At 43.1% G+C, this 26,644-nt stretch overlaps 1 protein-coding gene across 2 annotated transcripts in view; it reads right to left on the bottom strand.

Moving 5' to 3' along the window:
• HHAT (hedgehog acyltransferase) overlaps positions 1-26,363 on the bottom strand; it is a 346,077-nt gene extending 319,714 nt beyond the window's left edge. The window contains exon 1 of one of the 2 annotated variants that reach the window (XM_031004964.3): positions 26,092-26,363. In XM_031004964.3, the coding sequence (XP_030860824.2) occupies positions 26,092-26,185 (94 nt within the window). In that variant the 5' untranslated portion in view covers positions 26,186-26,363. Of the gene's footprint in view, positions 1-5,801; positions 5,936-26,091 lie in introns of those variants that run through there. The other variant, XM_055378934.2, reaches the window with a different exon arrangement.
• Positions 26,364-26,644: the final 281 nt, after the last annotated feature.

The raw sequence follows: 26,644 nt of genomic DNA on the forward strand, positions 1-26,644 counted from the left end.
AAATATATATCTAGAAGAATAAGCCAGTAAGAATAGCCTAAGAAAGATCTGAAAACGAAGAACCAATAACTAATAACTTACTCCAGATACTTAGGCATTTTGTAAATCAAAAATAATTAAAACGGCACAGTATTGATGTAAGAATTGATTGAGAAATCAATTAAACAGAATATAAGAATTTAATATGTGAGGCTAGGCACCCTTGTTCATGTATGTAATCTCAGCACTTTGGGAGGCCGAGGCAGGAAGCTCGCTTGAGTCCAGGAGTTTGAGACCAGTCTGAGCAACATAGAGAGATCTCGTCTTTTTATAAAATAAAAAATAAAAATAAATTTTAAATTTTAACAAAAGAATTCAGTACATGATCAAGATTGCATCATAATTATCATAATCACCAGTAATCCCAGCACTTTGGGTGGCCAAGGAGTTTGAGACCAGCCTGACTAACATGGCGAAACCCTGTCTTTACTAAAAATACAAAAATTAGCAGGGTGTGGTGGTACACACCTGTAATCCCAGCTACTCGGGAAGCAGAGGCATGAGAATTGCTTGAATCCAGGAGGCAGAGGTTACAGTGAGCAGAGATCGTGCCACTGCACTCCAGCCTGGGTAACAAAGCAAGATTCTGTCTCAAAAAAAAAAAAAAAGACATAATGTGTAGTTATCTATTTGTGAAAAAATATCACATCATATACTAAAATACACTTGAGATGGATTGAAGAGCACTCAACTTGCTGAGAGTAGTACAGAAAAATGGATCTCCTCCTTTGGAAGCGTTAATTGGCACAGCCTTCCTGAGAGCAGCCTGGGTACATCTATTAAGCACCTGAAAAATGGTTGTGTGGTTTTACTCTATAACTCCTCTTCTAGAAATCTTTCTGAGAAAAACAATCAACAATCCAAACACATTCTTTACAAAGTAAATGAGCTAAGCATTCAACTCATGACACTGAAATAAAAAGGAACAGACCAAACCTAAAGAAACAATAAGGAAGGAAATAATGAGATAAGGGCAAAAATCAATGAGTTAGAAAACAAAAAGAAACAACTGAGAAAATAAAGCCAAATGCTGAAAAGATTAATAAGATCTCTGGCGCCGTTGATCAAAGAAAGAAAAAATAGAAGGGAGGGAGAAGTGGAAAGAGGAAATGAAGGGAGTGAAGATGAAGCAGATAAAATATAAAATAATGAAACACCAAAAAATTTTTAAGTAAGAGTTAAGAACCACAATATACTAATCAAACTGAAAACCTACATGAAGTATATAGATTTCCTAGAAAGCTATAAAATGTCAAAATGGGTACAAGAAGAAATAAAACATTTAATTAAGAACGAATAGGTGGTAAACTGAAGTAGTCAAAGACTTCCCCTCCCAGGTGCTTTTTTTAAAAAAAAAAAAAAAAAAAAAACAGGTGACTTCCTTCTATCACCAGGATTTTCAATGATGGGAATTCAATAGTTTTTATTCTGAATATTGCATTAAATTGACATGGCCAGAAAAATATACAGCATCCTTTCAGGCAGAGGCATCAATTCGTTCAAGGCCTATCACACAAGCCTTCTGATGCAGGGTACATTGCATTTTCACATTAAATGTAAACAGAGAGGGGCCGGGGGTTGTGGCTCATGCCTATAATCCCAGCACTTTGAGAGGCTGAAGGGAGTGGATTACCCCAGGTCAGGAATTCGAGACCAGCTTGGCTAACATGGTAAAACCCTGTCTGTACTAAAAATACAAAAATTAGCCAGGCATGGTGGCATGCACCTGTAGTCCCAGCTACTCAGGAGGCTAAGACAGAAGAATTGCTTGAACCTGGGAGGCAGAGGTTGCAGTGAGCCGAGATTGCGCCACTGCACCCCAGCCTGGGTGACAGAGCAAGACTCCATCTCTTATTAAAAAAAAAAAAAAGTAAACAGAGACAAAAAGTTTTATGTCTACTAAACCATAAGGCACCAACCTAATGCAACAAGTGTGGATTAGCCACAGTACTGCAGAGCACCAGGGGCGAGGTCAGCCAGCATAGCGGATCACTATCACCACCCCAATATTTCCATATGACTTCAAGATATTCTAATTCGGTAGAGTCCGGGGGAAGAAGGGGTATTCTGTTGAGTCCCTGCTGTGGATTTGCTGAGAGATTCCATTTGACTAAGGCTGTTAAAATCAGTCTTCTGTCCCCAACCACGTGACAACCCCACTACTGCTGATAGAGACAGCAGTGAATGAGATGCCTGCTCTGTGCCCAAGGAGAGTAGCCATGCAGATGCCCACCAGAGACATTTCACTGAACAAATACACTTGGAGCCTCTAGTCTATCCTAGGCAGCACGTTTGCTCCAGACACGAATGCCCTAAAAAAGTTCAGAGTAAAGACGATTTTTCCAGTGACCTACTTCTACAATGTGGGTAAGTAGCACTTTTTCCTGAATTAGAAAGTGAGATGAGGAACCAAGAAGGCTCAACATTGCATCAGTTGAACATACTTAGGCATGGCATGGGGATCTGGCTCTGTGAGCTAAACTGGAAAAAGCATTTGAGGAAGATATTTCTTGGGAATGGCCTGAGAAACACTTCAGCACTGACAATAAAAGGAAAGGCATTAAGGATTAAAGAAGTTCAGGCTAGGAGGTGGTCAGCATGACGCACAGCATGACAGCATCTGGACAGGTTAAGGTGCAGAAAAGTTTTGTACTATCCACAAAGGAACCCCTCGCCCCGTTCCCAGAAGCTATCACAACACAAGAAGTAGAGTTGTAAAGTCTTAGGTTTAAGCTTCAGCTCTATTATTTCTATTATTAAATATATGACCTTGGACAAGTAATACTTTTGAGCCTCAGTGTCCTCATGTGAGTAAAGAAGTATAACACCCATTATAGAAGAGAGAAACTCCAGAGGTGGCTCCATCAGACTCTTCCTCTACATGCTGCTCCACCTGTAAAAAGGTGCAGTCTTTCCTTCCCTTCAATCTGGACTGGCCCTGTGATTTGCTTTGACCAATAAATGAGGCAGAAGTGACCTGTATAACTTCCCAGGTTGCACGTGCAACAGCTGGAACCCAGCTGCCCTGTTATAAATGTAAGAAATGTAAGCCACATGAAACCATTTAGAGAGGACCATAGTACTCCACTTGACAGTCCCCAGCTGAGCTCTCAGCTGAAAGCCAGCACCAACTGCCAGCCACGTGAGAGAGCCACCCTGGATGAGTGAGCCCAATCGAGCCACCAGATGACTGCAGCCCTAGCTGACAATACATGAAACAGGAGAAATGCCAGCTGAGTCCAGTCCAGGTATATTAAAGTCAAAATCTCACAGAGCACAAAAATCATGTAATCCAACACATCACCAGGCTAAAGAAGAATAAACTGATCAAGAGATGCAGAAAGAACACTTGACAAAATCCAACATCCATTGTGTTGGTTAGTGCTATGTGTCAACTTGACCAGGCCAAAGAGTGCCCAGATTAAACACTATTTCTAGGTGTCTGTGAGGGTGTTTCTTGACAAGATAGGCATTTGAATCAGATACAGTAGATTGCCCTCTTTAATGCAGGTGGGCACCATCCAATCCATTGGGGGTCTAAATAGAACAAAAGGAGGAGGAAGGAAGAATTCACTCTTATTTCTGGCTACTGCTTGAGCTAGACCATCTCGGCTCATCCTCTCCTGCCCTCAGATTGGGATTTACATCATAGGCTACTCCAGTTCTCAGGCCTTTGGACTTGAACTGAATTGCACCACTGGCTTTCACAGGTGCAGACAGAAGATCATGGAAATTCTCAGCCTCTATAATTGTGTGGGCCAATTCCTTGTAATAAATCTCCCTTTATATCTATATGTAGCCTATTGATTCTATTTCCCTGGAGAACCCTAACTAATACAGTCATTCATAACAAAAGCTCTCAGAAAACCAGGAATAGAGGGGAACTTCCTTAACTAGATAAAAAGCATCCACAAAAAACCCACAGCTAATGTCATACTTAATGGTGAGAAACTAGAAGTTTCCCCAGTTAAATTAGGAATAAGGCAAGGATATGCCCTCTCATCTCTTTTTCAACATTGTACTGGAAACCCTAATTAATGCAATACAACAACAACAAAAAAGAAAAGGTATATAAGATTGAGAAGGAAGAAATAAAATCATCTTTGCAGATGCCATGATTACCTATGTAGAAAATCTGAAAGAACTGACAGAAAAACTCCTGGAATTAATAAGCTATAATAACAAGATTCTATACCAAAATCAATTGCTTTCCTATATATCAGCAATGAAATAAGTAGAATTTGAAATTTAAAACAATATCATTTACATTGTCACCCAAAAAATGAAATACTGAGCTATAACTCTAACAAAATATGTATAAGATCTATATCAGGAAAACAATAAAACTCTCATGAAAGAAATCAAAGAACTAAATAAATGGAGAAATAGTCCATATTCACGGATAGGAAGACTCAATATTGTCAAGAGGTCAGTTCTTCCCAACTGAATCTATAGATTCAATGCAACCACAGTGAAAATCCTGGCAAATTCCATTGTCCGAATGTACCACAGTTTATTAATCCATTTGCCTGCTTAAGGACATCTTGATTGCTTCCAATTTTTAGCAATTATGAATAAAGCTGCTATAAACATCTTTATTTTATGGCTAAAGTTATTTTGTAGATATCAACAAATTGACTCTAAAGTTTATACAGACAGGCAAAAGACCCAGAATAGACAACACAAATAACAGTTAGAAGACTTCTATCCAACTTCAAGACTTAGTGTAAAGCTACGGTAATCAAGACATTATGGTATTGGTGTAAGAATAGACACCTCCTATTTTCAATATACTTTATTTTTTAAAAGTAGTTTTAAAGCCAGGCATGGTGGTACACTCCTGTAGTCCCAGCTACAGGGTGCAGTGGCTCACGCCTGTAATCCCAGCACTTTGGGAGGCTGAGGCAGGAGGATCACCTGAGGTCAGGAGTTTGAGATCAGCCTGGCCAACATGGTGAAACCACGTCTCTACTAAAAATACAAAAATTAGCCAGGCGTGGTGGTGGGCGTCTGAAATCTCAGCTACTCAGGAGGCTGAGGTAGGACAATTGTTGAATCCAGAAGGCAGAGGTTGCAGTGAGCCGAGATGGTGCCATTGCACTCTAGCCTGGACGACAAGAGCAAAACTAGGTCTCAAAAAAAAAAAAAAAAAAAAAAAAAAGAAAAAAAGTAGTTTTAGGTAGCACATAGCCACCAAGCTAAAGACTATTTCCCAGCCTCCCAGCTGTGCCCGTGGGACTCAGTGCTGGCCAACTGGGTGTGAGCAGGAGTGACTAGTGCTCCTTGCCAAACTGCCGCTAAAATAAAGGAGGGCCCCCATTCACCTTCCTTTGGGCTGGAATGTGACCTGATGATGATTTATCTCCAACACTCAGACAAAGGCAACACTAAAAATGACAGAACACGGAGACAAAACGAGCCCAGGTCTAATATGTCTCAGAGGAGTAATGATGAAAGAGAAATTTAAGAGCTTACTTTGAATTCTGAATGCAAATCCCCTCCACGGCCTTCAATAGCCTTTGAATCAAACCCAACAATTATAGAAGACAAGCCACAGCATCACCTAAAAAGACCTAGGATTAGGGTAGAAAACTCAATGGACTCAGGTCACTGATTCAAACTATCCAAGACAGGGGGAAGCAAATCAAGGCCCACATCATCTTGACACTATTGGATCATCTTCTTGAATCTTCCACCTCTGCTCCTTTTTTTGACAGGAGTTTCCTTGTTTGATAGGAGGTCTGAAAAGCTTGGGGCCTTACCTCTGGAGACTTTGTAAACTTCATAGAAGGAATAGAAGTGGAAGCCTAGTGAGGCAAGTAGGTAAAGTGCCAGTTCCCATCGGGGCAGCATGGCTCCTTGGCACGAAGGTTCCCGATGCCTACGCTGAGAGTTTCTGAGAAACAGAGACAAAACATTAAGCCATGAACATGACACTAGAGAACAGCATCTAAACATCAATTCAGTTAGTTCACACTCCCGGAGACCCATCACTATTCAAGGTGATACAGACATAACCCCAATCAAGCTTCCTCCTCCCTGTGACCTTACTCCATCCTGCATCCAACACACACACACACACACACGCACACATACACCACACACATGCATCCTGCCTGTCAAAGGGGTCAGGTCTTTTCCTAGGAGTTCCCACAGTCTCCCATCAGAGTATACATCAGACAGTTCTCTACCCATTGCATAATATGCCTGTCTCTTCTGTGGAGTGGACCCTCAGATAGCAGGGACTATGATCTCTGACTCACCAGCCCCTAGCACAGTGCCTGGGATGTAGCAAGAAGGGACTACCAGGTGCTCTGTGAATAATAAATGGCTTCAAAAAGTCTGAAAAGCACAAACAGTATATAAACCTCTAAATCAACAGGTTCACCATTCTTGTTGTCCCTTTCAAGTATCATACTATAGGCCAGGCATGGTGGCTCATGCCTGTAATCCTAACACTTTGGGAGGCCAAGATGGGAGGATCACTTGAGGCCAGGAGTTCGAGACCAGCCTGGGCAACATAGCCAGATCCCCTCTCTAAAAGTAATACTAAAATAAAAACTTAAAATCAGCTGGGCATGGTGGCACACATCTGTTACCCCATCACTTCGGGAGGCCAAGGCAGGTGGATCACTTGGGGCCAGGAGTTCAAGACCAGCCTGGCCAACACGGCAAAACCCATCTCTACTAAAAATAAAAGAATTAGCCAGGTGTGGTGGCGCTCGCCTGTAATCCCAGCTACTCAGGAGGCTGAGGCAGGAGAATTGCTTGAATCCAAGAGGCTGAGGTTGCGCTGCACTCCAGCCTGGGTGACAGAGTGAGACCTTGCCTCAAAAAATATATATAAGAAATCAAGTGCCATCCTGTAGTTGATTATCATAATGGAATACTATAAACCTGTCTGTCTGCCATGCATCTATGCACTTTATTTATGTATTTTTGGAGACAGGGTCTATGTTGCCCAGGTTGATCTTGATTTCCTGGCCTCAAGTGATCCTCCCACCTCAGCCTCCTGAGTAGCTGGGTTTATAGGCACAAGCCACTGTGCCAGGCCTCATCTGTACATTTCTTAAAGGGCAGTTAGTGACATAATCACAGGCATCTGTGACAGACACTGCTTGTTACCCACCGCCCCTCACTACCCCTTTTCAGAATTCAGTCTCTCTTCTTACACATCAATTAAAATTTCCTCTGGACACCAACACTACACTGTAGCTAAGTGTGGACACCTGAATAGCTCCATTCAAAAGGGTGTGAGTGAAGGGACATGGCTGTGGCCATCTCTTTCTTTCCCTCCCTTTCCTGTTGAACAGAATTGGAACAGCCTTCGTGGATGAAGAGGTGAAAGCCACACGGACAAGACAGAGGCCTCTCAGTCCCCAAATCCATGTACCACCCCCAAGCCCCAAAGTGCCCCAGACTACTTAGATCTAGACTGTTACAGGAAAGAGAAATGCATTTCTAGGTTGTTTAAGCCTCTCCTATTCTAGATCTCTCCATCATGGCAGCCATGACTATATTCTAAGTAATAGGGAAGGTATAGGAAAGTTAGGTCCTAAAATTCGGCAAATTAAATGATTCCAAATGTTCCAAGTAACAAAGAGTTCACTAAATTTAAACCCATTTATGGCCTTTATTTAAACCTCTCAAGTATGTCTCATTGTGGATGCCAAAATAAGAGCAAAATTTTAAGCAGCACCCCCCCACCAACCCCACCAAGTACTTCTAACATGTGACAGTCATGCCAAACCCCAGAATTCACACATTATCTCATTTTGTTTTCACAACAGCCTGGTGAAGTAGGTGGAAGTGGAACGGGGAGGTAGGCATTTTATAGATGACAAATGTGATGAGGTCACAGAGCCAGAAATAACTGAGCCAGAGCAAAAAAGCAAATACTGCATGATCTCACTTATATGTGAAACCTAAAAAAGTCAAACTCACAGAAGTGGTTGCCAGGGGCTGGGGGGGAAGTGGGGAAGATGTTGGTTAAAAGATGTTGGACAGGATGAATAAATTCTGAGGATCTATTATACAGCATGGTGATTATAGTTAACAATAATGTATTATATTCTTGAAAAGTGCTAAGAGTAGATCTTAAATGTTCTCACCATAAAATGATAAGCAGGTAAGGTGATGGGTATGTTAATTACCTTGATTTAATCATCTCACAATGTATAGCTAGACATCACATTGTACACCATAAATATGTACAATTTTTGTCTAAATAAATGAGTAAACAAATAAGTGAATAACTGAGCCAAGGCTCAAAGCCAAGTCTTTGGACCCAGGCCCCTGCCCCTCCACTCTGCCATGGCCAATCCCATTAATGCCAGTGTACAGTTACTCAGACTTAGAGCCTGGCTTAGAATCTGCCGCACACACAAACTCCTTTCTTCAGACCACTGGGAGACAGAGCAGGAAGGGAAATAAACTTCAGCCTTGATAAACCACGATTTCAGAAATAAGCAGTCTTGCACCCAGAGTGCCCCATTTCGTTACCTAAAAGTCACCCAGAAAGTTTGGTCTGGACTTTTCCTGCAACCTAAGAGATCCAGAAGCAATCATTCATGCTTTAAAACACAAGCCTAAGCCCTAGTATTTCAACAACACTTTCTCAAGTTCCTTACTATTTTTCAGAACTGCTTCTAGCTTTATCCATTTCTATTCACAATTTACTTTTAAATACTTTCATCTTTAGAATAACAAGACTCCTTTCTGGAACTTTTCAGGAATTTGGTAGTCTTCCCTTTAGTGGAAGGTAATTTTAACTTCTTGGCTTATAATTTAATGTCTCGCCTGTCAAAAGATGTTGGTATTACATCGGATGACCTCTTTGCTTCATGAAGAATCTGATTAGCAAAAAGCTGATCTCCTAAATGGGCGACTGAAATTTGAACACAAATGATCTTGTAAACTGAATGAAAGTTTTAGAAGGCCTGCCATTAGTTGCTTTTCAGGGACATTCTATCTGAGACAATCCTCCTGCATTAAGGATTTAATCCTCAGGGAACTAGAAAATTCAGTTTAATAATTTTTCATTTTGGTGCTACTTTTTTTTTTTTTTTTCTTCCTGGAGACAGGGTCTTGCTCTGTTGCCCAAGCAGGAGTGCAGTGGCATGATCTCAGCTTGCTGCAGCCTCAACTTCCCAGGCTCAAACAATTCTCCTGCCTCAGCCTCCTGAGTAGCTGGGATTACAGGCACGCACCACAATGCCAGGCTAGTTTTTTATTGTTGTTGTTGCCCAGGTTGGTCTCAAACTCCTAAGCTCAGGAGATCCGCCCACCGTGGCCTCCCAAAGTGCTAGGATTACAGGCGTGAGCCACTGCACCCAGCTTAGTGCTGCTCTTAGCTAGATTGTACAGTGAGTCCTTACTGAACATCACCGGTAGGGTCTTGGAAATTGTAACTTTAAACAAAACAATGTATAATGCTACTAATTTTACAATAGGCTAATTGATATAAGCAAAAAGTAAGTTCCTACTGCATATTTCTGGTCACAAAAACATCAAACATCTAAATAAAGACCAAAACACTTCTAATAGTAAACACTGAAATAAACAAGAGCTATACACATACACTTCAAGATTAATAAGCACAGGTAAGATCATCATTTACCCAAGTTTGATGAATCAGCAAGTGATGGCAGTTGTAGTGGTGGTGGGTTAAACCAAGGAATAAAATGTTTGCAAAGCAAAAATTATAAGGAGCACGTCCTGCCACCATGCAGTTCAAAACATTTACAATTAGGGTGGGCTCACTGAGCGCTTTCATACTACATTTTTTTTGTCATGCATTTGTATGATTATCATAGACTTTACAAATTTTTATTAATTTGTATTCATTCATTCATTTTCCACGCCACTTGTTCCAATTTAGGGTCTCTGGTAGCTGAGCCCATTCCAGCAGCTCAGGATGCAAGGCAGGAACCAGCCCTGGACAGGATGCCATCCCAGTGCAGAACCCACTCATACTCACACCCCCACACTCGTTACCAAACACAGGTTCAGCTGCTCACCACTTGCAAAACAAATTAGCAAGATAGAGGTATGGTAGAAAGAAAGTGACTTTATTACAGACCAAAGCTAGCAATGGGGAAGACGGTCTAGACTCTTGCCTTAATGGAACCACTTCAAATTTCCAAGCAAAGTGCAAAGGTTTAAGAAGGGGAAGCAAGTTGCGGCATGGGGTGAGGCAGTGCAGGCCGGCATGACTTGTTCTGATGACTCGTCTTGAATTGTTGCTCCATCTTGTGAACGGGCTGGCAACATCCGGGGCTCAGCTGGGTTGTAAATTAACTGTACCCTCGAAGCCATCTCCTGGTAGGGGAGATTTTCACAGGTGCCTGTACTATTTCAAGGTCTAGTCTCTGGAACCTCGACTTCAGGCTGAAGGAGCCTAAAGACCCTACTGAAAGCAGATAACAGTAGCCCCAAAGGCTCCCCAAAATGGGAGGCAATTGCAGGGATTCCTAGGAATGTCTGGCTTTTGCTGAATTTGAATTCCAAATTTGGGGTTGATGGCTAAGCCACTTTATGAGGCCTTTAAAAGGGACTAGATTCAGAGCCCCCTGCCTTGGACTGATGAGCATCAACAGGCATTTGATGCCATCACAGAAAAACTTAATAGGGCACTCAGTTACATTCACACACTGGGACCATTTAGACACACCAAGTCACCTAATGGGCACAGCTGTGGGATGTGGGAGGAAACCGAGTACCCAGAGAAAACCCCTGCAGACATAGCGAGAATGTGCAAACTCCACAGACAGTGGCCCCAGCAGAAACTCCATTTTCTTCTACTCAGTGGTATAAGGAAACAATAACATAGTTTCAATGAAACAATAACATAGTTTCAATGAAACAATAACATAGTTTCAATGAAACAATAACATAGTTTCAACAATGCTCTATGTTTTGTAGACATATACACAGAGATACATAGTAGCTAGCGGCAAAACACCAGGTAACTAAGCAGGGAAACTAGCTGTCCCCTCACCCCCAAAATTTAGGAATTGAACCAAATAGTCTCCACCTGACAGCACAGTGATACATTCTGGCACCAAACCCACCTGTGGGGTTCGGCGAGGAGGGGTGGGCTGGTGCGGGGAGAGTCCCAGGCTGTGTCATTTATTGGTTAAGGAAACGGGTAGATAACGGCCTCCCAGATGTTTTCTTATAGGGTTGTTGAAGGGGTTAAATGTAAAATGCTTAGCCCAGGGCCTGGCAGTGAATAAGCACTCAACAAACATTAGTAGTTACTAGTTAGTGAATTTCATTCATCAGGAGCCTACCTAAGCCCTGACCCTGATTTTCTCCCTGAATCAAAGAAATCTGGCTGACCTTCCTGGGGTATGCCCATCCTACGTGCATCTGGACCTCTTTCAGGAAGTTGGCATCCCCAGGGATTTCGTTAATGTCTCATTCCTCTTCTGACACCCAATCCAAAGCCACCCTGGACAGCAAGCAAACTATCCCGGGGGCCACCTGCAGGCTTTCAGCCCGGTGCCTCTTCCTCACCACCTACCTCCTCTGCTACTCCCATGGGAATGACAGGAAGTAGTTTCCACTTTCATTTTCACCTCTCCATTACACGAATGCCACCTCGAAACACCACCACCACACAGACACTCACCCATCCTCCTTAACAGAGCTTTCTTCCTCACACACTCTCTTTTCAACTCTCGCCTGTAGCTGACTGCAATGGTTACTATTTGAGACTGTCACTACGACAGTCACTACTGTTACTACTTGAGACAGTCAATAGGAGACTGAAGGAAGGAGGACGAAGGCAGAAATGAAAACTTAAAACAAAAGTAACTATTTTAAAGGAAGGGGCCAGGTGAAGAAGAGAGCTCCCTGCTTCTAGGGAGCAAAGGCAGCAACCTAGAGCTTCTACAGCCCTTTGTTTTTATTAGGTAGAAAGAGCAGGGAGGAGGAGGTAACGACTGGTCAGCTGCTTGATTGATCACAGGTTCACGTTATTGCTAACAGGCTTCAGATTTGCCTAATCACAAGAAACACTGTGCCTGGGTGGTGACTGCCCCCCAGCATTCTTTCTGGGAGGCAGACACAGTTTGTCAGTTTGCCAACAACCTGCTTTCATGAGAAACAGTTTGCTGTTTACTCATATAGTCTCCAGTGGTATACTGAGTTGATCACGACCCTCATTCTTTCGGCCTTCAACACTCGCCCACTTATCTTAGGAAAATTATTTCCCTACTTCGTTTTCCCTGTTTATTTCAGCTGTGCAGCCAGAAAGTAAATCAGAGTAGATATGTCTTAAGGGATTTATGACACAATGTAAAGGAAAAGGAAAACTGTATATTTGGGAATATAACTGGAACCTTTTTAAAATGTCCAGGCCCTTAGAGGTTCCCAAAAACTCTCTCAGAAAATTACCAAGTTTCCATTTCTCATACTCTAAACACGCATGTCCCTCTTTAGGCAGAGCAATCAGGCTGAAATCAAGGAGGTTCTTACTCAAATGTGTAAGTGATGTTTCTTTTCTGTTTTCATGCAGTCAGTCCTGCACCAACATTATCAGCTAAGTGGGTAGCTGTGAGATAGCCTAGAAAAGTCATCACCACTTACAGCATCATTTCTATAGAAAACAGCCAATCTATAGGGACACAGCCTGTGTTTAAGTAGCAGTCTACCTGATTAATCTACACAAATGAGATTGCACTATTGATATGTGATAGTGAAGGAGGGTTGTAGGGATGTGTGATGGTGAGATGTGTCTAAGAACACTTCCCCGGTGTGGGAATACTGGTCGGAACTGTAAAGAAGAGAAAGTGTGGATGGTTCAGGGAAGGGAGAACAGGAGCCAAGTGGTAAGGAGTCTTAAAACATACGATTTCATGTTTAAATTTTATTTCCTGCAGAAACCTCAGGCTTGCAAGCCAGTACATAAAATTATTCGAATGAAGCTCTACAAAGCAGCCCCTTGATGCTGTGGTAGACCCAAGAGGTAGGTAGGTTGATGATTTAGGCCCTTAGTGAAAGTGGAGAGAGTGCTGGAACCAAGCCACACAGATGGGGAAAAATTGAGTTGTCCTTGGCATCAAAATAGTCCAGAAGCTGGTAGGGAGAAAAAAGAGGAAGCTGAAGAAGATAAAACAGCAACTCCAAAGCTGTAAGACAACAGGATCTTGAAGCTAAATGTTGTTGAAAAGAGTGTGAATTTTGAGGCAAGTGAGGACAAAGCGGTAGAACGTGCATTTAATACTAGATGTTAAAGGAAATCATAGCAAAGTTTTCCCTGGAATCAGAGGGAAGGAATTCAGACTGGAGTAATAGGGAGCTTTCTCCACCTCCAAATTGGGTACAAACACCCCAAGGTTGAATATTTCAAAAAATATATTTATCTGGGAATTATAGAACTCAAGAGGGCCACAGAATAAAATCTTAGCTGTAAAATGGCAAGAATCCCTCAGCTCACAGAACTTTTTCTTTACTGGAGCCACTTGCATTTGCATTTACTTTGGAATTTAACACTCCACCTGCTTTCAAAGATGCCATCTACTCGGATCCTCTCAGGAGGGCTAAGTTTTTAGGTCCCTTTCAGGAATCAGAATCCTGCTCAGGAAGAAGCAGTGATCTACCCATGGACAGAGAAGCCAGCAATGGAGCAAAAATTAGAACCAAAATTCCCAACCCCCACTGTCATACAGGCAGAAATCCTGTTCCTTGATCTTGGAAGAAAAGTACAGCACACCTTGCCAAAGCCTGAAACATACATAAACATAACGGCTGCAAGATGCTTTTCCCCCAGCAACTTCCAATATCATTTCAGAAGTACTTCAGCTTTACTTCTGATGCAGGCAACTAATGGATTCCAACATTTCCATTTTAAATTTTTTCTGCTTTTAAATCTTGATATCAAGCACTAAATGGGCTATAACCCAATACTCACATGCACCAGAGGACTTTAACAAGACAGCTCTCATCATTAAGCTAACAATCCCTCCACACCAGCATCACCATCGTCACTTCTACTGACTCACTGCTTAATGTCCTAAATGAAGATTTCCCTCTACTGAGTTTTCTTATGCTTTAGTAATAGCTGTACTATAACAAGTACTATTTACAGATTTCCTATGCTGAAAAGGCACTTTACAAGTATTATCTCACTTAATCTTCATAACAAACCTTTGAGGTTGGTGCTTCTGATAACCTCACTTAACACAAGAGGAAACCAAGGCCCAGAAAGGATAAGTAAACCCGCCCCAAATCACACAGCTGATAAGCGGCAAAGCTTAGATTCATACCCACTAAGTCTAACTCCAGAGCCTTCCCTCAGCCACCTCACTATTCTTACAGAGTGTACTGGATTCATTTTTTCCAAAATCTATAATGAAATCAACCCATTAGGAAAGCTAGAAGATAATACAAGTGGTCTAAATGTAATAGAATTTTTAAACATTATGCACAACGTTAGACACTCTCTGATAAAAAAATTTAAATCAATAAAATGTAATCAAAATACACAGGAAACATCTAACTCACATACCTTCCTTAAAAGATTTACTGAAAAAGGCAAACTAAACCTAACCGATTTACCTTGGAAATAAGAGGGGAAAGTCAGCAGTTACGCAGAGATAAGAGTAAAATTGAAATAGCTCTAAATTCAGGAACAAATGAGCACTCTGGAAACCACAAGTAATAAAAGTGAAAGAAGCACATGCCCACTGAAATGACAACGGCTTTAAAGAAAATGAAATAGTAGTGCGATATTCTAGCATATTCGGAAAAAGTGGTATGAGACTTTTGCCTTTTCCAGGGTCCAATTTTCATGAAACTGAACCCCATTTTGTAGACTCTAAATTACATGATTTTCTCCAAGAAAACCACCAAGTCCAGATTCCCATATCACAATTCTCTCTAAACCCCACTTGAGTCTTTTTTTTTTTTTTTTTTTTTTTTTCTCTGAGACAGAGTCTTGCTCTATCCCCCAGGTCGGAGTGTGTTGCCCCACTAATTTTTGTGTTTTTAGTAGAGACTGGGTTTTGCCATGTTGCCCAGGCTGGTCTTGAGCTCCTGGCCTCGAGTGATCCTCCCGCCGCAGCCTCCCAAACTGCTGGAATTACAGGCGTGGACCACTGTGCCCTGTCCCCATTTAAGAGTCTTACAAAGACTTATTCTTCAACCCACATAATACTAAGAGGAAACACTTCTCCAAACGCAGAAAGGTTTCACCAACACAGAAGAATGACTAGATAGACTGGAAGAGGTGCACTGGAGTGGGGAAAAAAGTCTAATTACAGAATAGTTTAAAATATATACCCACTACTTCCACACCCACACCAACATATTATGTATCAGTTATGTATTGCTGCATAAGAAACCATCACAACATGTGATGCCTTAGAATAATGAACATTTATTATTTTTAAGGATTTTGTGGGATGGCATTCTGGACAGTTCTGTTCATGTCCCTCCTGAGGTCACTCATGTGACTTCTGTCATCACACAACTCCACTGGGGCTGGAGGGGGCCATGATGACCTCATGCACATGTCTGGCATTTGGCGCCAGCTCACACAAGTCACCTCCCTTCTCCCCCAGGCCAGGGCTCCTCCTCTGGTAGGCTAGACTTCGCTTTTTCACAGCAGTGGGGTTTCAGGGTTCCAAAAGAACAGAGGCAAGAGGTGCAACATCCCTTAAGGACCAGGCTCCAGAGTTCACAGAATACCTTATTGGTCAAAGCAAGTCCAAAGACCAGCCCAGATTCAAGGAGGAGGAGAAAACAGACCATACTTCTTTATGGGAGGAGCAGCAAGGGTACCTTAGAAAGGGGTGGGCACACATCTAGCACACCAGGTATATTATAAATAGTTACTAATCAATAAAATCTGGGAAATTAGTTGAAAAGCTACCTTTCACAATGGATCTTTATTACATAAAATGTCACAAAGGTCCTTCCCTACCTTCTTATATATGTAATGGAAAAAAAATATGTTCCCAAATCAGAATTTCAAAATCAGTGGGGTCTCTATTGCCATTTGGTCTCATCTCCAGCCAGTTTGGGAATTCCTTTTATGACAGCCTACTTGACCATTTCCAGTAACATTACAAGGCAGAGAAACTCTGTTCCTAAGCAGTTCTTGCTTTTGTTGTTGTTTTTGTTTTGAGACAGGGTCCCACTCTGTCACCCAGGCTGGAATGCAGTGGCGTGATCATAGCTCACTGCAGCTCCAAACAGCTCTAACTCCTGGGCTCAAGTGATCCTCCTGCCTCAGCCTCCCAGGTGCACACCACTGTGCCTGGCTAGCAGTTCTGATTGTTGTGTTTTTCCTTGAAATCTACCCCGTATTTCTAAAAAATACAGATTTCTAAAAAAATACAGGGGTGGATTTCTTCTGCCACCAGTCCTCTTCTACCTTCTGGAACTAAAGGCATGGAGACAGCATAGTGTGATATGGTTTCAGGGGTGGCTCTGGAGTCAGAATGCCAAAGATCGAATTCCAGCTTTGCTGCTTCATGGTTGTGTGACCCAGGACAAGGTGCACAACCTCTCTGAGCCTCAATTTCCTTATCTGTAAAACACAGTAATAGCGAACCTCAGAAGATTGATATGAGGATTAAGTGAATTTATAAAATGATAAAACAGTGCCTTAGGCATAGTAAACTCTGAAATGCTTATTTTTGTTGTTTTTAATGCTATTACTATTATTGAGTATGCTTAAAAAGGCTTTTTTATTCTTTCCAATAATACTCGTTCAAATGTTTAAAGATAATTAATGCCATCTACTCCATCCAAACCCTCTTCCAGACCGACATCTATGATTCCTTCAACCATTACTTCAATGACTTGGTTCCAGGTTCCTTTCTGAAACAAGGTCTCACTCTCTGTTGTTCAGGCTGGAATGCAGTGGCACAATCTTGGCTTACTGCAGCCTCAACTTCCCAGGCTCAAGCAATCCTTCCATCTCAGCCTCCCGAGTAGCTGGGACTATAGAAAAGAGCCACTACACCCATTTTTTTTAAATGGGGGGGGGGGGGGTCTCACTATGTTGCCCAGGCTGGTCTTGAACTCCTGGGCTCAAGTGATCTTCCCACCTGCACCTCCCAAAGTGCTGGGATTACAAACATGAGCCACCATGCCTGTACCCAGATCCTCTGCCTTTCTGTCAGTTGACTCTGTATAGTACATTTACCTAAAACTGAATCCAAAGCTCCAGTTGTGTCAGTGAGAGGAGGACAAGACCATCACTTTTCTTTCAGAAACTGCACTCAAATAATGAAATCTTAGACCCATGTCTTCATTCAACAAATACGAATGAACGTCTACTGACAACCAGGAACTGTGCTCTTTGTGAAGACAAAACAGAAAGATCCCCTCTGTGGGGTCCACCAAAGATGGGTCCCCTAGAAGTGTCCATGTCCTCATCCCTGGAACCGTGAATATGTTGCCTTACACAGCAAAAGGGATTTTGCCAATGTGATTAAGGATCTTTTGATTGAGAGATTAGCCTGGATTATCTGGGTGGGCCCAAAGTAATCACAAGGTTCCTTACAGGAGGGAAGCGGAAGGGTCAGAGACAGAAGAAACGTGAGGTGATGATGGAGGCAGAGGTTAGAGTGGTGTGCTTGGAAGATGGAGGAGGGGCTCCTGGATGAAGGAATCTAAGAGGCATCTAGAGGCTGGAAAAGGCAACGACAACAAAAAGATTCTTCCCTAGAACCTTCAGAGCAAATGAACCCTGCTGACCCATTTTGGACTTCTGACATCCAGAACCATAAGGTAATAAATGTGTGTTTTTTGAAGCCACTGAATTTGTGTTAATTTAGTACAGGTTTAATAGGAAACTCATATGCCATCCCTGCCCTCAGTTAGTTCATGGCCTTATGGGAGGAAAGTACCTAACTGAAAGGATTTATAGAAAACAGATTGTTTTTTAATCCAGTGGTCATAAACTTTCAAAACTTAAATTGGAAGAAAATTAAATCTGAAAACAAAAATTTCTACTTAATACTCCCTTAGCTTTTCTAATGTCCCCCTCACACTGATATCAATCTTATAATCAAACATAACTCTAAGTCTTTTTATATGAAATTCCCTCAAGCCAGATCTCTGCCATTAAAGATTGGCAAAAGGGAGTCAATTACATAAGTCCCTAATTCAAAAAAAAGCTACTGATGTGATATTGCATTCTTTCCCCTGAAAATTCTCAACCTATTTTAAGCCTTTTTAATCAGCAAGGCTCGTGCCCACCACATCTTACACTCCCCAGCCTGGGAGCATCAGAATGAACCTAACTTTTTACAAGATTTTAAGTAAACTTTATTAAAATATACTTAAATGAAGAAAAAACCTTAAGGCTTCCTTTTTCTTATTTTTTATTTTTTTCTTAAACAGGGTCTCACTCTGTCACCCAGACTACAGTGCATGGCATGATCATAGCTCATTGCAGCCTCAAATTCCTGGGCTCAAGAGATCCTCCTGCCTTAGCTTCAGGAGTAGCTGGGATTGCAGGCTCACATCACCACACCCTGCTAATTTTTTAGTCTTGTTTAGAGACAGGATCTTGCTATGTTGGCCAGGCTGATCTCAAACTCCTGGCCTCAAGTGATCCTCCCTCCTCAGCCTCCCAAAGTGCTGGGATTACAGGAATGAGCCATCATGCCCAGCCCTTAGGGCTTTCAAGAAGTGGAAAGCCTTATGTAATTACCAAGTAATTGTCACTGAGATAAAAACTGCATGCCAGGCCAGAGGCAGTGGCTCACATCTGTAATTCTAGCACTTTGAGAGGAGGAGATGGGTAGACTGCTTGAGCCTAGGGGTTCAAGACTAGCCTGGGCAACATGGTAAGACCCTGTCTCTTAAAAAAAAAAAAAAAAAAAAATTAGCCAGGCATGGTGGTGCATGCCTGTAGTCCCAGCTACTCAGGTGGGCTGCAGTGACAGGATCGCTTGAGCCCAGGTCAGGGAGGTTGCAGTGAGCTGAGATCACACCACTGCACTCCCGCCTGGGTGACAGAGCGAGATCCTGTCTCCAAAAAACAAAAGAATGCCTCAGAAGCCCCTTCTGCCCTTTCCTAGTCACTAACTCCATCAAAGATGACCACTAGCCTAACCTCTACCACCATGGTTTATTTAGTTGTCTGGTTTTGAACTTTACATCAATGGAATCACATTGCATTTACTCGTTTACATCTATCTTGGTTTTGCTCAGCTTTGTGTCACAAGATTCATCCATGTTGTTATGTGAGGCAATAATTTGTTCATTCTTATCACTGTACCAATTAGTGCTTTTTGTGGCCTATTCAAGAAACCTTGTCCCTAGGTCATAAAGATATTTTACTTTGCTTTCTTCCAGGTGCTTTGTTTTAGCGTTCACATTTAGGTGTATGTTGCTATCTTGATTAATTTTTGTATATGAGATGAGGTACATGATCTAGATTCATTTTGTCCATGTGGACAGTCAATCGACCCAGTGTCATCTACTGAGAAGAGCATCTTCTCTCCACTGCCCTGCAGTGTTGCCTCTGTCATAAATCAAAAGACCACAGATGTATAAGCCTGTTTATGGATTCTTTACTCAGTTCCATAATCTGTGTAGCTTTATGCAATACCACACTGACATGACTACATATGGATCTAGTAGCTTAGGTCCTCCAGTTTTGCTCTTAAGACTGTCTAGAATTTCCAAATAAATTTACAATCAGCTTATCACCTATTTTTGAAGAAAAAATTTGCCGGGATTTTGATTGGGATTGGACCGAATCTATAGATTTGCAGAGGAATACCTTACCCTCTGTTATTTTAAATCTAATTTCTCTCAATGCTCCAGCTTGAAAAGAGGGTTTTTTTTTTTTCATGATGAATGGGTGCTGAGTCGTATCAAATACTTTTTCTCCTTTATTTCATGTATGGAGTTAAATTGCATTTGTTGACTTTCGTAGTGTTAGCCAAAGTTTACATTCCTGAAATAAATCCAACTTGGTCATGATTTATTATCCTTTTTATAGATTGCTAGATTTGACTTACCATATTTAAGACTTATGTGTCTGTCTTTATGAGCATTTGGCCTATAATTTTCTTGTAATATCCTTATCAATTTTTAGTAACAAGATTGTGCTGGCCTCATAAATGCAACTGGAAAGTGGTTCCTCTTTAATTTTCTTAAATGTTTGGAAGTTTCACTAGTAAAGCCATCTGGGCCTGAAAATTTTGCTATGGAAAGGTTTTTAACTACAAATTCAATGTTTTTGGTAGATATAGGACTACTCATTTTTTCTAGTTTTTGTGTCTTTGGTAATATATTTTATTGGAAAAACTTGTCAATTTCATCTGAATTTTCAAATGTATTACCATGAAATTGTTCATAACATCTTAAGAGCTTCTGTCTGTGGGATATGTGATAGTAGCTCATTTTTCTTCCCTGACACTAATAACATCATCTACCACTAAGGTTCATTTCTATTCGCAAAAAAAAATAAAAAATAAAAAAAATAAAAAGGTAGGGTGTATACACTACATGACATACATCCACTATTTCAGGAATATTCTCCAACCATATTACCCACAGAAGGAGCAGGGCACGTAGATTATATACACAATCCAGCAATCCCCTCTCAAAAGCTTTCATCAAACAGAAACAACTGTGAACCCGGGCTAAGGGGAAAACTAACTGAAGGAGAAGGAAACTGCTATCAGTAATGCACTAACAGGCCAGGTGTGGTGGCTCATGCCTGTAATCCCACCATTTTGGGAGGCTGAGGTGGGCAGATGACTTGAGCCCAGGAGTCTGAGACCAGCCTGGGCAACATGGCGAAATCCCTTCTCTGCTAAAAATACAAAAATTAGCCAGGAATGGTGTTGCATGCCAGTAGCCCCAGCTGCTCAGCAGGCTGAGGTGGGAGCCTGGGAAGTTGAGGCTGCAGTGAGCTGTGATCCAGCCTGAGAAACACAGCAAGACCCTTTCTCAAAAAAAAAAAAAAAAAAAAAAAAAAAAAAAAAGTGATACGCTAAAGTGGCCAGCAAGTACTTAGATGAAAAACAACCACTAAGTAGGGTTGTATGTAACCCAGGATCCCCAGCCCTCCACTCCCAAGGTGTCCATAGAGAGAATTCAGGGGGACATGAGCTCAAATATCTTTATTTTCATGAATTTCTGGCTGAAAATTAGCATTTCATTGGATTATAGATGTGGACAACGACTCACAGTAGTAAGAGCAGTTCCAGCCAGATGTAATGGCTCACACCTGTAATTCCAGCACTTTGGGAGGCCAAGGTGGGCAGATCACTTCAAGCCAGGAGTTCAAGACCAGCCTGGCCAACATGGCGAAACCCTGTCTCTACTAAAACTACAAAATTAGTCAGGCACGGTGGTGAACATCTGTAATCCCAGCTACTGGGGTGGGTGAGGCATGAGAATTGCTTGAACTCGGAAGGCGAAGGTTGCAGTGAGCCGAGATCATGCCACTGCACTCCATCCTGTGTGACATAGTGAGACGCTGTCTCAGAAAAAAAAAAAAAAATCTTAGTAGTAAAAGCAGCTCTGATGAATGTCACCAATAAAAGTCAGATACTTTCATACTACTGTGTAGCCTTTGAAAATACTACAAAATACCATTTACATGGGCATCACTACTTTGAAATTACAGGAGTTACTTGCTACTGCACTGAATTTTGTTACTTACTGCATTGATAAAGAAGTACATATACTCATACATTTGGAGCTTTTTTAGTTTTTTCATTTTATTATTATTTTTTAAGAGACAGGGTCTCACTCTGTCATGCAGGCTAGTGTGCAGTGGCCTGATCATAGCTCACTGCAGCCTTGACCACCTGGGCTCAAGCGATCCTTCCTCCCCAGCCTCCCAAGTAGTTGGGACTACAAGTGATGCTAGCACTGGGGAGTGGCTGCAAATACAAATTAGCATTAAGAGGGAGGTATGACTACACAGAGACCATAATAAATCAATTGCTTGCAGACTCATATCAAAATCCTATCAGTGAGTGTCAAGTAACAAGTAGCTTAATGCTGCCTGGTGGCAGGCTTTATAGTGGCAAGTGAGTTGATGTACTTCCATTGTACAGCTGCATCTGTGGGCAGGCTTTCAGTCAGAATCCGACACTTATTTTAGTCCACTCATGGCCCGCCCATTATTTACCACTTCCAGGTGTGCCTGTTTCCTGCACTGCACATTTGTCTCAGTCACAGTTTTGGTAAGCCCACAAGCTAACCCTAGCCGAAATGAGTAAAAAACAAACATCACTGGTAAGCTTCTTTGAAAAGGGGGAAGACCCAATGATGAGACAGAAGACTGTAAGACTGCCAACAAAAAGAAAGCTGCATTTAAAAGAAAATACCAGAAATCATACTCAAATTACAGGTTCATTGCAACAGGTGACTCACATTCTCCAAGCCCACTTTGTGTAACATGTGGCTACTGGCTATCCAACGAAGCCATGAAACCTTCAAAACTGCTTCACCACATGGAGACCAAGCACCCTGCATTGAAAGACAAGGCTTTGGAGTTTTTCAAAAGAAAAAACATAAGCACAAAGAACAGAAGCAATTATTGAAGGCTACCATTTCATCAAATGTGTCTGCAATGAGAGTATCATTCTTAGTGGCTAACCGTATTGCTAAAGCTAAGAAGCCCTTTACTATTGGTGAAGAGTAAACTAGACGAATTGAAATAGCAGCGGATATTGAGGCACAATTGTTAGAGAGGATTAATGAGTCACTGCGGTACGCAATCCGGGTTGACTAGTCTACCAGTGTTGACAAGGCAACAATGCTTGTTTTTGTGTGATACAGTTTTCAGGAGGATATACATGAGGATGTTAGGTGCACGAGGATATGTCACTTGCACTTCTGTTGCTAACCAACACCACAGCTGCACAACTATTCAAGTCTTTGAATGATTACCTATCAGAAAAACCGAATTGGTCATTTTGGGCAGTATGTGCTTGGGCAGAGCAACTGCTACGACTGGTTTCACTACTCGGGTCAAAGAGGTCACTTCTGAATGTGAGTCTATGCACTGTGACATCCATAGAGAAGTGTTGGCTAGCCAAAAAATGTCACCTGAACTTAACAACATTTTGCAGGATGTGATTAAAATTATCAACCACATTAAAGTACATGCTCTTAACTCACATCTGTTCACACAGCTCTGTGAGATGGATAGAGAGCACACACATCTTTTATACACAGAAGTGGGATGGCTTTCTAAAGATAGATCACTGGCCGGAGTTTGAGTTATGAGGGCCACTCCAGAGATTTCTTCTAGAAAAGTAGTCACCACTGGCAGCACATTTCATAGAAGGGGTTGCAAAACTTGCTTACTTGCTTATCTCCTCAATGAACTCCATCTGTCCCTCCAGGGGAGAACTGTGTTCAAGTCAGCAGATAAGTGGCTGCACTCAAAACCAAACTGGAATTATTGCGGCGACAAGTGAACACTGGGATTTCTGACACGTTTCAAACATTAGCAGAGATTTTGAAAGAGACTAAGCCAGGGCCTTCTCTCTCCCAGCTGGTGCATGATCACCTATCTCAGCTTTCAAAAGAGTTTGAGCATTACTTCCCAACTACAAAAGACACCCCAACTGGGAAGGATCCTAGACCCATTTGTGAATAAGCCAGGTGAATCGACTTTGTCCATGCTAGAAGAGGACCAACTGTTTGAGATAGCAAATGACCGGGCCCTAGAAGTATGTTTAAGACAACTTCAAATATCCATACATTCTGGATTAAAGTCAAGGCAAGATATCCTGAAATTGCCACAAAAGCACCGAAAAGCCTGCTTCCATTTCCAACATCCTATCTTTGTGAAGCAGGGTCTTCTGCAGTGACAGCAACCAAAATGAGACTATGAAGTAGGCTGGACATAAGCAAACACACTTTGGGTGTCAATGTCTACCAACAGCCCCCCAAATGGGACTGCCTAGTTGCAGGAAAACAAGCTCAGGGGTCCCACTGATTCTACTCTATGGTGAGTTGTATTCATATTACAATGTAATAATAATAGAAATAAAGTCCACAATAAATGTAATGCAGGTGGGGCACGGTGATTCACACCTGTAATCCCAGCACTTTGGGAGGCCAGGGAGAGGATGGCTTGAGCTCAGGAGTTCCAGCTCAGGAATTTGAGACCAGCCTGGTTGACATGGTGAAATCCTGTCTCTACTAAAAATACAAAAATTAGCCAGATGTGGTGTCGCATGCCTGTAAGCTACTCTGGAGGCTGAGGCACGAGAATTGCTTGATCCCCAGAGGTGGAGGTTGCAGTGAGCCAGTATCGTGCCACTGCACTCCAGCCTGGGTGACCCAGCGAGACTCTGTCTCAAAACAAATAAATAAAATAAATGTAACGTGCTTGAATTATCCCAACACCATCCCCCCTCCCCCAGTCCATGAAAAAATTATTTTCCATGAAACCGGTCCTTGGTGCCAAAAAGGTTGGGGACCACTGCTTTAGGGAACATTCCCCCTGGGCCAGGTCCTGAGCTGGAAGCAGGGGGTGCAGGTAAGGCCCATGCTCGCAAGTTCCTGATGCTACCTACAGAGCTCCCACCAACATCTGGCCACCCACAAAAATGGCTGCTCCCTCCAAAGAATTGACTTTCACCCTAAGTTCATCCATCTAACCTACTTCCAAGGAGGGGGCAAAGTAAACAGTAGATAAAGCACAGGCGTTGATCCAAAAGAGGAGTCCAAAACCCGGCTCTGACATGTACTAGTTTGTGGCTTTGGCTCCCCTCCAAGGCTTTCTCTATCCTACTGTGAAAAGAGATAACAACACTTATCTTTCCCAGTTACTGTAAGGTTTAGAAATAATGTATCTAAAGCACCTAATAAGCACACAGTCTCCTTAAATTAACATTAATTGAATCTCTCAGGTCAGAGCTGTCCTTATCAAACACTTAATCACAATTAGGGACTGACTGGCAACGAGAAAGGAGGGAGAAAAATCACAGGGAAAATGGAACATGAGGAATGAAAAGGGAAAAAAATCATTCCTCAAAGTCTCCTTCAATGAACTACCGCCTCTTCAATGAAGCCTTCCCTCTCCTCTCCTTGCATTCCCATAGCACTTAATCACATTGAAATAGGTCCTTAGCTCTGAGAATGAATGAGATGCCAGGCACGGTGGCTCACGCCTGTAATCCCAGCACTTTGGGAGGCCGAGGCGGGCAGATCACCTGAGGTCAGGAATTCGAGACCAGCCTGGCCAACATGGTGAGACCCTCGTCTCTACTAAAAATACAAAATTAGGTGGGCGTGGTGGCGCATGCCTGTAATCCCAACTACGCAGGAGGCAAGGCTGGAGAATCGCTTGAAACCGGGATGCTGAGGTTGCAGTGAGCTGAGATTGTGCCATTGCACTCCAGCCTGGGCGACCAGAGCGAAACTCCGCCTCAAAAACACAAACAACAACAAAAACAGAAAGAGAGAAGCAATGTCTCACTCTCACGTAATGCAAACCTCTGAGGATGCCAAATGCCCTAGCCCTACAACCCTGATCCAAGAGCAACGTACACAGGTAGCAGCACATTTCTTAACACCAATGCTACCCGTAAAGTACCTCTGGTGAGGATTAGCGGGAGGGTTTTTCCGCATAAAGACCTGCCACCTGAAGGTTAGACTCAGAACAGAGGAAGGAAACTGAGTCCTGAAGATAGAACGCAAAGGCAGTCTCTAACTTTAGAGTCCCTGGAGTCACAGCAGGCAGGCAGGCGCACCGCCGATACTGCCAAGAGGACCAGAGTTCGCAACTCCCCGCAGCAGTGCCGGAAGCTGGGGACGAAGCCAAGGAGAGAGGACGCGGGCAGGGCCGTGCGCGGACTTGTCCCGGCGCCTAGATCCCAGCCTTTGCCCGGGCGCACTGCGCGCGCGGCCCCCGCCGCTTTTGTCTTCTTCGCCCGACCGGGAACTTCCTCTGTCCCGCCCTCGGGCGCGCACACGGGAACTTGGGTAGGAAACGGAAAGCGTTTTGTGCATTTTTTTTTTTTTTTTAACAGAGTAAACTGACGCAGAAAATTCAGCATCTAACCTCCCCAGGACCCCCTATGGTCACCAGTTACCAACCTCCGGGCTGTCCCGGGCGGCGGCGACGGCAACGTTCACGCGCGCCGCGAGTTCCCAACACCCCTCTTTCGGCACTTCCGAGTCCCAGCGACATCGGCGGCGGCTGCAGGCTTCCCCGGGACGCCACCCTCTTTCCCCCGGAGCTGCCCTTTGGAGGAGCAGCGCAGCGCGCGTCCTCCGAGCACGCCCCTGCCGCCGTGCCCGCGCGCCCTCCGCGCCCGGACTCGGGAACCCGCGGCGTTCCCGGGGCGATGGCGAGCAGGCCGTGCTGCTGCAGGGGGCGGGCCAGAGCGCGGCCTGCGTTTCTGAACCGCGTTTGCCCCGCCGGCGGCCCGGGGCCCCTAGCCCCGCTCACCCCTCGGCTGTTGGTTCCCACTGACCGTGGCGTGCATATCTCTCCCCCACCCGTGTGTTCATTGCAGGTCTGGGGCTGCCTGCAAGTTAATTGCAGAGTGGAAGTCACCTGAAACTCGAGGTGGGCCGTCATTCCAACACCAGTGGTCCCCACCTACGTTTTGTAGGCGAAAGGAGGTCGTTCGGTGCGGTGGAAAGA

Source organism: Gorilla gorilla, chromosome 1, assembly GCF_029281585.2.
Source record: "Gorilla gorilla gorilla isolate KB3781 chromosome 1, NHGRI_mGorGor1-v2.1_pri, whole genome shotgun sequence".
NCBI lineage: Eukaryota > Metazoa > Chordata > Mammalia > Primates > Hominidae > Gorilla > Gorilla gorilla.